The following is a 13,992-nucleotide window of genomic DNA, read 5'->3' as shown; positions in this document are numbered from 1 at the left end:
CCCTTTTGCGACGAAACACGTGTCGGTTGCTACTGTCCGAAGAGATCTTTCAGCCTGGAGACACACAGGAATAAAAAAACAAGAAAACTTACATGTGTCCAAGATAATTTATGCTTACTGTTATGTACAGAATTCTAATCCAAAAAATATTGTTTGATGTGTGCTGGTGATTTGTAAAAGTTTTGAATGTATTAGTTGGCCTTTGTCACAAAGTTTTTGAGGAGGTTGGTGGTTCTCTCCACCCTGCGAGCACCGTCACCCAGATATTACTACCCCGAAAAATAAACTAGTGGTATTCTCCTTAGTGGCGTCTTAACACCTACAACAAACATACCACTGTAGCTAGTCATTAACCAGGGACACATACAATCAACGCACAGTCACTACCCCTATGCTGTACAGCACTTCACATCTACCTGATGTAGGCCAAGGGTGAGTTAAGCACACAGAAGCATAACTTATAAACAGTTGAGTGATTCTGTAGGCCTCACTCTAGTGACACATGGTAAAATGGTCCTGTTCACCACTACTGATCACTACATGATAGGCTGACACCAACACACTTGGCTGCTTAACTCTTGGTGAAGACATTAGCCTTCGACAACTCTGAGGTTATCGCTTTGGGCACCCCTCCCGGTCCAACTAGACTGCAATCCATGAGACAGGCCCTATCTAATGGCGCACATGCACGACCCATGTTCACCTATGAAATGAAATCAGCATTAGAGATCCACACAACAGCACAGTCCACCGAAGTGGCATGCTTCATCATCGGCCGTGCTCCTCACTGGGTGGGCGCTGCAATGCTCAGAAGTATCCTTCGGGGGACTCTACGCCGGAGATCTTTTAGTCACGCCCTCCAAAAAATTAAACGGTTGCATGTGTGCCTATGGGTTAGTAACTGACAACCTGTATTGTTCAGAAAGAAATCCCATTGCAAAGGTTAAGAACAAGAATAAGACCCTACCAAGGTAACAATGGGCCCTAGCTTCTTAAGATGGGGTCAAAACCTAGCAAATATACCACATTCCCTTCCGAGTCAGTCATAAGGCATCCACTCAACCGTTTAACATTTTTTGGCACATTCCCGGATGTACTAAGACTTGTCAACCTGAAATGCGTGAAAGCTAGACTTTCCTAGCAAAGGCGTAACGAGGAGAAATGTGTTTATTTCCTCTTTCTAAACATGAGCATTCTGTAGCACACATAGTAAGAGGAAAATGCCTCTGAGGTAAATCCTGTCTGTAAAGGAGGCACCCTTGCACCATGAAGCAAGAGTTCCTGCGTTAGCGCTAGGCTGCACTGTGTGCGCCAGCACAGGGAGAGAGCAGTAATACACCATATCTTATCAAATATGGTGTATTCCTGCGCTCTCCATTTTATGCATTGCAGCAAGTTATCTTGCTTTGTTGTGTTGCGCCGAATAATAGTAAATCGAGGCCTAGGTTTGACTTCTACTGAAGGTAGCTCTAAGTCTAAAACTTCAGCTGTAAGTCCGATCACCATGGCAAATGATGCTGATTCTTCTGTTGAGGGACCAGGGATGGGGAGGGTGGTGTTAAGGGAAGTGCCCAAACCTGTGTCAAGGGAAGTGTCCACACCACTGGCCTCTTGTAAATCCGTAAACAAAATTGCTTTCATCATAATAGTTGGATGGCCATTCCCGTCATAATAATTGTCATCACCTACGCCATGGTGTCTGTGTTCAGTCTGAACCAAAAAGGTTCTGGTGTGCCTGTGAGTGACTCCTGGGTAGTGGCTAAGTTCTATCTGAGACTGAATAAAACTGGACCGGTGGCGTTGCGGCTTGTTAAGGATAAGAATTCGGATCAAGGTCGAGTCTGATTCGTTTTGGAGTTGGACAAAATATTAAGAGTCAGACATCGGCAATGTCAGGACCCTCATCGACGTGGCAGAAACGGGAGTGCGACTTGGTGCTAGGATAAGAGTTGGGCTGGGAGTTGTCACGGGAGTATGGGTGGACCTCACAGTCGAATTAAGAGGCATAGACAATGTCGAGGAAGGATCCACCAACCGTATTCCGACTGGCGGTCCCATGCGATCCGCGGGGCTCGAAAATGCACCAGAGGGAGAAGCCAAAAGGGTGCTATATTTACAGCGTCGCTTCTAACTGCTGCAACATTGCTGACAGACCCTGCAACTCTAGTTGAAGCAGGATAAACTAGAGATCGGTTCCTCGGTAGGCGACCGGAACTGAAGTTGAGAGATACCTGGACATCCACGTTACTTCTTTGGTTAAGGGTGGCGTAACAGGGATGAATCTCACTTTGATTTCTTGCTTTTCTTTTTCTTCAACTTACCTGAGTATTTCCAATAGGAGTTAGATTTGTCATGGCAACAGTCTCAAGAGTTGGTACAAGCTATCAACTTTGCCTGGGAGCGGGACCTATGCACCTTCCGTGAATATTCACCAACATAGGGTTTAGCTTCATGGACCCAGATTGCCTTGGGGTTCATCCGGGCACGATCCATGCAAGCCATAGAGTTGTGTGACTATACTAGGCACAAGAGGCGTACCTCATGAAATTCTGTCACATACATCTGCAAGGTTTACACACACAATGGTTTTAGGTGGTGACAGGTTCTCTTGTCCACTATGAAGAAATTGTAGCAAAAAAATATTGTCAAAGTGATCTCCAGATCTGCATCCAAAGGCATAGAAATAAAGGAATTGCTGTCAGCAACCATGGTTGGTGTTCATATGTGACTCCAATGTCACTTGTGACTTCTGGGAGAGCGGAGCTGATGAAGCAAATGCGAAGCTGATGCCTGGGGGTAGTTACAGGGTGAGGAATCAAAGGCTGGAAATTTCCACCAGAATCCATTTTATTCAGGGTAGTACATTATCGCATTTCTGCAAAGCTTGACCTCATTTCTAATATCGGCAACTAGAAGACACTTTTAGCTAGACCTTTGGTCATTCAGAATGACAACTGTCTTTTGATTATTCGCTGCGCTGCTTGCTATTATTGTATTAAAGCATGTTAGACAAGAGGGATTCCTAATGTTTTGTGTTCTATTTTTAACAACGGTAATAAGGGTAGTGAGACATGGGGGATTTATGGGGAGTTGAAAGATACTGAGCGGAATAGTGGATGCGGGCATGGCAGTCTATGGCTGCCGCCAGAAGGCCTTGCAGCTTTCAACTGGAGCTCAAGGATTGAGTCTTAGTAGACTGGACACCCTAAAATGTCTCTTCTGTATTACGATTTGTCGGGCTCTGGAAGGGTTGGGCTAACCGAGAGCATTGGCAAAAAGCATGAAAACTAGAAATGGTGACTTCGGAGTAGGCTGTTTCCAAGGAAGACTGCTTGGTCAATTTTACAGCTGACTGCGGATTCTTGTAACTAGTGCCACTAGTCTTCATAGCAGGGTCTGACACTGCAGCCTGAACCGCCAACTCAGGTCCTCCCTGGACAGGAAACATGCATCCTGCAACCCAACCGGGTTTGGGGTCTCAAACCCCTCATCAGCCAGGCTAGCTTGAACCCAGAGGTGCAGTAAGCAAGGGACCCACGTCTGGGCATACCCTTAGCCACTTAGGGCACACATAGCAACATCACACAATAAATGATGGACTGATTGTTGAAACTTTTCAAACACTCACCCTCAGTCACAGATCTGGGTTTAATCCGTCGTTATTGGGGTGATACCCTGAAACCGGTCCCAGGAAGCTTGTTTACTATTCAGGGAGGACCTGGCCTGGCAGTTCGAGCTGGACTGTTCCCATGAGGAGCAGGGTCAGGACTGATTTGCATATGGCTGGGTCCAAACCGAGGTGAAATGGTGAGTAAAAGAACAATGGGTTGGGATGCTAGATGGGATGCTACTCAAAGCGATCGCCAGTGGTTAGAAAAATTGCCAGCATTCCTCCCATCATGTTTTGTGTGTTTCATAAATGATCACCTTACACATGAACCTGGGACATTTCAGAGCTCTGGAGAGGGAGAAAGAGAGCGAGAAAATTGATGTGAGAGAGAGATCTAATTAACACAGAGCCTCACTGTAACCATGTTGACAGGATAGGATTCCAAACGTGATTTCAGGTGCCCTAAGCAACCACTGTAGGAAATAGTGGTGCCCACATTGTAATAGAAGGTTGGAGGATCCAGAGACTGGGGGAGCACTCACCATTGCTGAGATATCAGGTCAGAAATCAGCACCAATCACATGCCAAAGATGTCCTCTGTATTGTAGGGTGACCAGATTTGCCCGGACAGCCCTGTTTTTTCCATCGCCTGTCCCAACACTTTTTTCTACAACACATAAATGTCCCGGATTTTTGAGGGTCGGGTGAGTGCACACATTATCACGTTTCCTCCGACCCTCTCAACACAGCAACATAAGCTGAGCTGTTTAAAAACACACATGCTGTGTTGACTTGCCTTTTTTCAGCAATACAGCAGGATTTAATGAGGGGCGAATCAGTGTCCCATCGCCCCAAGCCAGACTCATTGGCAGGCTGCTCCTGGGCCTCATCACACATGGGTGGGAAAGACTGTGCATTCATGAGAGTCTATATCAAGTGACCCTAAATATTTTTATTGTGGACCTTTTGTGACCGTGATCCAGGTCAACCAAACCACGCGGCGCGCCAGATGGAGCTTCTTCTTTACGCCGCTTGAGTAGATATTCCACTCCAGCGGCAGATCCCTCAACGCGAGAGGCAGATTTCTCAGCCAGACCTGCCACGACCACCTGCGTTGAGAAATTCGCCGGGTGAAGGTCTAGCGCGCAAGTTTTCCTCTGTCGCGCTCACCAACTTAACGTTGGCGAGCCGCGGGTGACAAAAAAACTCTGCTCCATGTCAGGTCACAGAGTTTTGCGGAACTCTGTGCAGGGCAAAGCTCAGCGAACTCCGCTGGCGGGGCGGAATTCTTCGCCTATAGGGGCGATTTCTTGCCTCTGTGCACTTCAAATACGTATAAAAACGAATTACCAAGCACATTTTGCACCAGAACTGTTCCTCTGCGTTAGAAGGCGAAGATACAGGAAAACGCAGGATTTAAAAACCGTCTGAGGCTGGTCGCCAAATGTAGTCATCCAAAGGCACGCAGTGAAAATCGTTAACTTGCTATAAATTACGGGGACCTTACTAGACCCGGGAAGAAGCACGTATAAGGCCTATTCTCCATAAATCTCCCTGAAAACAAGCACCGGGCCTTTGAAAGAGGCATGCGTGAGGCGGGTTTGGGCCAGCTCTCAGGCTGTGGCATTCGAGAGCGCTCATACTGAGAGCAGTTAAGTAGGCAATTAAATGGTTCACGAGGAACCGCAATTGTTTCTTTAAATATCAAACACGACACTGTTGAGGGCAAACTGGGTCTCTGGAAAACATGAGCAGCTGCAGAACTGGTTTCGCTTGCACGATGGGGAAGCAGGGCAGGGCAGTGCAAGATAAATTAAATGCATTCCTGCACAACTCCAGGGGGAAGGATACAAAGGGAGTTCTGATTGCTTTAGCAGACACAACCATCAACGTTACAGAGTTTGAGCCAGCAGCGCCATCTACAGGTTACATTGGGTAGCTTTGTAGAGCCAGGTTTGCACGGTTCATACATACCTAGATACTAAGCTACTATGGCTCTCATTACAAGTTGCATGAAAAGCACCTATTTGTGCAGGGGTGGCAAGTACAAGGGGGTGCTATAAACAACAGGGGAGTGATTCTGTTAAGGAGTACAGAGGTTGGAATCCAAATAATATTATCAAAAAAATATATTACCTCTGACACCATAGATAATACGTACTTTTGTTTACCAGATAGATTTTTTTATTTATCCCTGGATTGCAATTAAATGCATATTGAGTCTATTTTTTATATTTCATCAAGACATGTTGTTCCTATACAAGGCCTACTTAAACAATAACTAAGCGCTCAAGACAATTTACAATGATTTCACACAAAAAATCACAAAAGATTGAATAGACAAAAACGTACATCCATACAAACAAATTTTAATAACACATGAAAAAATTCTTCTACAATTTACAAACATCAAACTCTGTGCGTTTGTGTACAGAGAAAAGTCCTACGCTCTTCTTTGAATGGAGGTACGGGGACTCCTTTCCATGAGGTCCTCACAGTACAATAGTCTTTTTTAATGCCAAAAAAGGAGAGGTCGCCTCTAAGTCTAGAAACCAGGTCCAAAAGACCTATTGGATGAATTTACAAGTAGTCACAACGACTTGACATCAGTTTGTCCTGGGTTCTTTTAGGCTCGCCTCATCGGGAAAATCACCAACGCGTTTCGACCTTCTGCGTGGCACTTCTTATCTCAAAGGTCTTCATCAGGGTAGATATATTTATACGGAGGACTGATATCTATTTATAAAACATACGAATACTAGTACAAGGGGGTGATCATAATGTAAGACATTGTAATGAAGGCCTGAGCCCCTTCGAATGCACCATAAGGACGAACTTACTATTTTGACTCCAGGCCTAGAATATGTGGAAAAAGTACACCTGTACCTACCTACCCCATGTAGTCTAGGAGGCCAATTTACTATTCTAACTCTAACCCTGCATTTTTTGGTGGAAAATATCACATATTCTCCCAGTATTTTTTTTAATGACTTATATGTTGTAATTTAGCATTGCGGAAGGAAAGTTAAAAAAACAGACATGCAAATATTCTGTGTATGGGTACCTGAGGCCAGGTGAGTAAAACAAGCATGTTGTAATTGTCAAATCCCAAACCTGGTTAACCTAAACACGATTTTTGCAGGTATAGGTTGCTGTGTGCAATTGTAGAAATGACACCAGTTAGTTGAAATTACAACATTCGTAAATTTAAGGACAGGAATGGGGTGTTTTGGACGGACGGCCAAGCAAACACGCTCACAATCCCGTCAGGCTGTGGATTTTAAAACACCTCTTGTAGGTAGTAGTCCTCACAAAAGAAAACCCATAAGTACAGGAGAACGGGTGTACTCCACTGAATAAAATAATTTCCCTTGAAAAAAATTAGACATCCAAGAGTACAACACTTCAGATTGTCGACTTGTCTTTTTCTTTCCAATGTCTCTCTCCTTCCTTTCCATTGTCTGCATGCCTTCTCTCTCTGAGCACCGCCTGCTATAAGTCACATGTATGTTTTGTCTTAGTATCTATTATAGTTTCCGTGCAATATCCCCACGCCTTATTGCAAAGGTCACAACCTCTGCCTGAAGGCCACACCCCTGCATTATAACAATACCTAATCCCCTGTAGCTCATCTATTAAAACCGCCAAACAATGCTTGAATTCACATGGCCTAAACCTAGGCCTGGGTGAAAATTCCGTTCCGCTCGCGGAAATTGCGATAATTTGACGGAGAGCGTGAAAATGTAAAAATTTCCGCAATCCGCATCTTACCGGAAACATTTTTCTTGCTCACGCTGTAAAAAAATACATTCTCACGTGCGCGCGATCGCCTTACCTGAATCCCCACATTCGCCGACAAGTTTTCCCGATCCGTTCACGTTCTCCATGAGATGTTGGATTGTTGGTAGCCATTTGCGCTGTCTCGCGACAGTTCGTGCCCGCATTAACGTCATTTGTCGCGCGATCACGTCTTTCTTCGCGCGATCATGCACCGCGAGAGTATGAGATGATTGAGATCTCGAACACGTCATTCTCCACCGCGAGAGAGGGTGAGGACGCAGGCACGTCATATCGAACGCGGGCGGGACAAGTGAAAACAAGATGGCCGCGCCCGTGAGCAACCGCATGGGTAAGTTGGCGAGCTGTGATCACGCAGAAAATACCGCGAACGGGCGGGAAAAAAACTTCTGCGTCTTTGCGATATTTCCGCGTGTTTGCGGAGATTTTTAACATTTTCGCGATAGTTCGCGAAAGTGAATTTTGCAAATTCCGCCCACCCCTACCTAAACCCCCTATGCTTGACACTTACACTCACATAAGACAGAACTGTTAACGGACATGTCTGCCACCCAGCACTGTGCCAGTCCACAGCAACAAACCACCCATCACCAACTGAACAGGCAGTGAAAACCCATGCTGCTGGTCCACCACTGCAGGTCCCAACTAGCTACATACGACTACTTCTTGACATCTCAGAATGGCAATCAGATATGAGATGATATTAACAGAGTCCATCCCTACAGATCTCTCCACTATTATCCCTTTAACCTATGCCTGCTCAGGACTATTAACTTTAAACAAAATTACTCAGAATGGATAACATAAGAACGACAATTCAGGGACCTGCAAAGCCGCTTAAAGCTGCCGGCTTGCTGAAAACCATAAACTGCGTGCCTATCACATGATAAACACACCTCAATGGTCCTCACCAAAACAAAGACAACACACTTCCAACCACACATTCTACATGGTGTAGCGTGCTACCCACATAGGCAAGCCCTTCAGAGCTCCACATAGAGGTAGTAAGTGCTATGTAAATATTAGAATACTATACAGCCTCGTTACATTTACATATGGAGAGTTTACACACTGTGGTAAATCTGCAAGAGCAAACGTTACAAATCGGTGTCCGACTTCAGTAGATTTCTTGGAATACTCCTGGAATCACTGATCAGTCTGACATGCAATCCAATCACATGAGTGATCATATTGGAGTAAGCAGGCATAACATGATTTTGGATTGCCATCAGAAATAATGAATCGGAGTCATCTGTAGCGTGCTGCTCACGATTCCCAGGGCAAGTTGCAACATAAGATACTGACACTGCCATGGGAGGGAATCTATCTGGAGCATCATGAAGCTTTTAGTGACTGGTATCATGAGCGCTGAATGTTTACTGATAGGTACAGCCTGCATGGCCTCAACTGTATCTTCGGATTCAGAGATGTCGGTGAGGTTGACAGATCCAGGGAGACCAGCTTGGGTTTGTTAGAGGGAAGGTCTGAGAGTGACAAGCTGCCCAGACAAGCAGCTTTACACTTCACTTGCACTATGAAAAGGTGGCTACAATCTTAGATTTACTACACCTCTGTTCACACAAAATGTCCCCAACAATGCGGGAACCCAGATGCTGCGACTCTCCCACCACATCCATAGCTAGTCCTTTTACTGTACACGCAGCCATATATTTTAATATGCACGTTACAAAGTTGAGATTTTCAGACTTTTAAGTGGAATCCTGTGACAAAAGACATGCAGGCTCTAGCAAATCAGTCTGATCTGACGCCCACAGACCGAGGAGCTTAACTAAGCCAATGTGAACTGGTGCGGGCAACATTTTCATAGCTTGTCTGCTAATGTTTTTATAGTAATGTATTAGACATGTTGCTGTTTACCTTTTAACCTTTACTCCTCCCCAGCATAAGTACTGTTTCTAATATATATAGCATAAAGTACCCCATGCCGTATATATTATAAGGCTATTGCAAGTCACAGACGAGTTCCAGTACCTTATAGAAGAATGAGGCAGGCTGAAAGCAGAGTTCCTTTAGAAGGCTATGGAATGGCGAGGTGACTTGCAATATCTTTAGCATGTATGGCAGAGGTTACTTTCTTTATTCCTTAAAATACAAGGTCACACCATCGCCATTCCCACAAAGCACTTAAGACTTTGGCGTGTAGCTTTCATACGAAAGAGAGGGCATGTTTGCAAACATGAAGAATAATCACAATAGAATGTCTAATGAAAAATTATACACATCAAAAAAGTTGTATATTTGTTGCAAAAAGATATTATAATGAATTTAATATGTCACTTTTTAAAAAAAAGGTGAAGTAGCTTAGAATGTATACAAGCATGCAGAAAGAGTCTAAATTTAATATAAATACCTAAGGAGTGCAAAAAATAAACATGTTACCATAAAAATCTCCTTTCTGCTTGTCACTCTACAGCTAGAGAAACAAAGCAGAAGAAAGAAAAGCAATGTTTTGTTTTCATTCTTTAAACAGCTGCTTTAATTATGCTCCGTGACGTGACCTGCCTTACCCCTCAGCTGCTGGCAGCAGGCACTGTGACGTCAGAACTCAAATGTAACAAATGATTACAGTCGAGCAGATATGTAATTTGTTTAAAATATGCAACTGGATGCATCGCAAGTTGCCGATTAAAAATAAATTAGATAGACATTTATTTACACAGGTATTGCAGATTCCACGTATCATAACTTTATTTGTGTCTTGTTTTTATAACAATAACAGCCCGCTCATGTTGTTATCCTTCCATTCTCTACTTGTTTACGTTCTAATAAGGATGCTTTTTCTTCTGGCTTGCACAAGACGCTCCATGTAATCCATATATTGCGTCATTTGAGGCCGGCTGCCTTTCTCTATCAGCTTGCTATTTGTGAGGCCCACGCGCCCCTAATGTAAGGAGGTGAGTTGACTTTCGCTGTCCGAGGCTCTCATCTGGTGATGTCAATCAACAAAGGAGTGCAAATCCTGTAGGCCACAACTCCCAAGGATAACACAATAGCAACACTACAGGGGGGTCCTCCCTGGTGGGCACGGTACAAGTAAGAAGCATACAATATGCCGATGATCTTGTTCTCCTCGGTAAGCCCCCAATTGAGCTGCAACAGTTGATAAGTCAGCTACGGGGATACACCAAGACCCTTGGATGAAGCTTCAGCTATAACAAAGGTTCTTTGTTTCAAAGGGAGAAGCAGCAATAGGCAGATGGACTTTGGTTGGCGGGCTGATGCTAATGGATTACAACACGTAAACACCTACAAGTACCTTGGTACTAAGTCCAGATACAAACAAGACGATCGATTGTCAACAATTTACTATTTGCTTTTAAAACCTTGAAGCGTAAGACTTTAAATACCTCTACGTGCCACCTACATCAAGTTGTGGGAGCCAAATTCCTGCCTTCTATATCTGATGGTTCTGAATTGCTCAAGGGGAAAGAAGTTGTAACTCTAAACAACTTACTATCAAGTCTTTTTAAGAAACTCTTTTCAACTCCAAGGTATGTGTCGCAAGCACAAATTAGACTGGAATTCAGCTTATTCCACCAGGGTCCATTTAGGCAGGGTGCCCTGGTAAAATTGTGATGGAGACCCAGGGCAGCTGAGGCAAATTCGTCTGCACATCTGTGTTGGGTGGAAACAGAAAGACAGCCCTCCCAAAGAACTCTGTGTGCTCAGCACTACGGGACTCAGTCGGTACACTGAATCTAGAGGAAGCTTGGCACACCTCCATGGACCACAGCACTTTGAAAAGTATTGCAAATAAAGCTGCCAAATTATCATCCATTACCATAGACAAAGCTGCAGTTGAAACTAAAAACTATGCCTCGACAATCTTGCCGTCGTATGAAACTTGGGGTTCCCAGTCGTATTTTCCACACATTTTTCATTGCGTAAGAAACATGACCTCCTGCTGCTGCGATTATGCGTGTTTTCATCCAAGGACCTCATGCCCACATGGAAACAGCCATGGCTAACTTCAGAATGTCGGCTTTGTGGCTAGCAAATGAATCCCTGCTCCACTTGCTGTGCATCTGTCCAGCCTGGTCAGTGCAGAGACGAACACTTCTACAACCCACATTGAGAATTTTGCACGTTGGGTCATGTTGACCTGCTGTCATCACATTCTTGAGGCGAGCTCCCTTGCAATTGTGTTTAAAACAGTAAAAGTTACAAAAATAGCAGCCAAGGAGTTGGTAAAACCCAGTATCTGACTCTTTTTGACCTATGTTGCAAACGGAGAATGATGCTTTAAAGATTTGGTCCATGTTTTACAAATGTATATTCGGGTTGAACGTGAGATCTTGTATTTTTATGTATATGCACTGGATTTAACTAGTAAATTAGACACACTTTAATGATTTTACACTTTATGTATGCACCTTTACATTTTTAGCCGAATAATCCTTAAGTATAATGCTCGAATATTCGGCCTGCTTGCTCTCTTTGGATATTAAGTTATGAAAAGCTATTCGGTGCAGGAAATGTTCTTAATCACCAAACCAGATGCACTTTATGCAAACCTTTGCACTGCATGTGCGCACTTACAAATATTAGAAATAAAAAAAGTTTCCCCAGAGGTTGGATTCAGTCTTGTGCATGTTTATGGGGTGTAGTTCTTTTGTCCATTTTTTGATAGTTTTACATTGTCATTCTGTGAGATTGCTCTGGGTGCAAAGCGGAATAAGGTTTTGTAGCAATTTTAAATTGTTTATCCCTTCGGAGGGTGAATATTTGCAATATTGAGTTATATATTGGATACACCTTAACCACCGTAACTATGCATTAATGAACTTACTTACAGTGCTGGCAACCATTATAAGGCCACGATGATCAGGAAAAACAGCCTTACATTGTAGCCCCAATGGCATGAGAGAAAGCATACTGTGGTAGTTGTGGGTTGAAGTTACATTAATAGTGGAGTTGGGCAAAAATGCATCTCTTTAGCTGTATAAGTTCTTGCTTCAGTTCAGGTATCCAAATGTATTTATCTGTGGATTTGGTGCATCAGGACCTTTTTATTTATCTATTTACATTTTTTTTTTTAAAAGCAGTGTTGACCGGAGCTCAGTCACTGACCAGACCACCCTGGCAAGTGAAACCCGAATATGGGACCTGGCAGCCGGGTCCATGTAAAGTGCAGGGTACATTTGGGAATAGTGCAAACACAAATTTTTTCAACAAATCTACCCATATAGTTTTTGACAGAGTACATACATTTTGGTGTTGATCATTTTGTATCCAGTAACGAGAACGTAAGCATAGAACGATGTGTACATTGCACAAAGAACAAGTCCATAATACGGTTGGGGTTCCGCGGCACTAGAGTCCAAGAGCATCATAAAAAGTCATACAACAGTTGCAGTCCAGTATCTCCCATACTTCTAACACCATCACGGACACTGATGCGGTTAAACAAGGCGGAGGATCCATACCCGCAGAAAACACCCGGATACAACCATCCAGATAATCGGATTTTGATATCGATGGAATTTAATATCCATATTTCTCGTTTAGATGGGTCCTACCATCCCCACTTTGCCCTAGGAGGAGGAAAAGACAAAAAAATTATATTTCTAAAAAACATGTTCAATTTCCAACAAACACATCCTTGTCAATTAAAAGACAAATCTATCACAAAAGGTTGAGACATCTTGGTGCAAAAGAGAAAGACTTTATTGGCCTAAGGCCAGACAAGCACCAATTGATACCAAGAGCCAGTTATAAAAATCACCAGCAATTCTTGAAAGTCCCTGCCATGTTGGCGAAAGAGTCACTCTCAGCTCTGCGGAAAGTGTCTGATACCATCATATCTGCGCATACTTGTCCAGTCGTTCAAAAAAATATTTTCCATCTTGGAAAGGAGACTTTTGTAACGCTATTCGTGACTTATTTAGGGAACTATTTTCAGGGAACTATTTTCTGGGAACTGTCATGTGATGTTGATGGCTATGGTTCCAAGACTGTAAGAGATGCACCGGCAGCTGGAGCTCAGGTTCTGACCCCCCTGTGACATGTGTGTCCCAGTGCTTCACTGGTACGAGTGATTGCCGGTAGTCTCCAACAGCACAGTTTTTTTGGCACCCCAGTGGGTGGCAGTCCAGCCTGGCTGAATCTCTCAGTAAACTGGAATCTCGGGTTGGCTGTCCCCGAGTGAGAGGTTGGTACCAGAGACGGTCCTAATCGCTGGTCGATTAGCGGCTCCGCCCACTACTACTGCTGACTGTCAGGACATTCCACAAGGACCCACACTGACAAGTGGACATTTGGAATCAGGCACATTCAGGATGATACAAGACTCAGATTAGGCTCCAATACTCCACTCAAACTAGTTCCATAGCTTCCGAAGTTTACGTCTTCCTTCAATTAACTTGTGCTGAGAAGAGAAAAACTTCAAAGAAAGTGGGCTTCTCATTCAAAGGCATGAGTACATCTGCAACCAGAGTTTACCTCCTACCATGGGTGCAGGCTTACTCATTTCAAATAAGTACATCTGCAACCAGAGGTTTACGACCTTCCATGGGTGCAGGCTTACTCATTGCAAATAAGTATATATGCAACCAGAGGGTTTA

The 13,992-nt window shown here is 43.9% G+C and overlaps 1 protein-coding gene across 1 annotated transcript in view; it reads right to left on the bottom strand.

Moving 5' to 3' along the window:
- Positions 1-9,679: 9,679 nt before the first annotated feature.
- The window catches only part of SLC4A1AP (solute carrier family 4 member 1 adaptor protein), a 92,674-nt gene continuing 88,361 nt past the window's right edge, over positions 9,680-13,992 (bottom strand). The window contains exon 14 of the mRNA XM_085610352.1: positions 9,680-12,963. Coding sequence (XP_085466478.1) covers positions 12,914-12,963 — 50 coding nt within the window. The 3' untranslated portion in view covers positions 9,680-12,913. The remainder of the gene's footprint in view (positions 12,964-13,992) is intronic.

Source organism: Triturus cristatus, chromosome 6 (assembly GCF_964204655.1).
Source record: "Triturus cristatus chromosome 6, aTriCri1.1, whole genome shotgun sequence".
NCBI classification, from domain to species: Eukaryota; Metazoa; Chordata; class Amphibia; order Caudata; family Salamandridae; genus Triturus; species Triturus cristatus.
The sequence above is the reverse complement of the archived record's forward strand: the minus strand, read 5'-3'. Positions and strand labels throughout refer to the sequence as shown.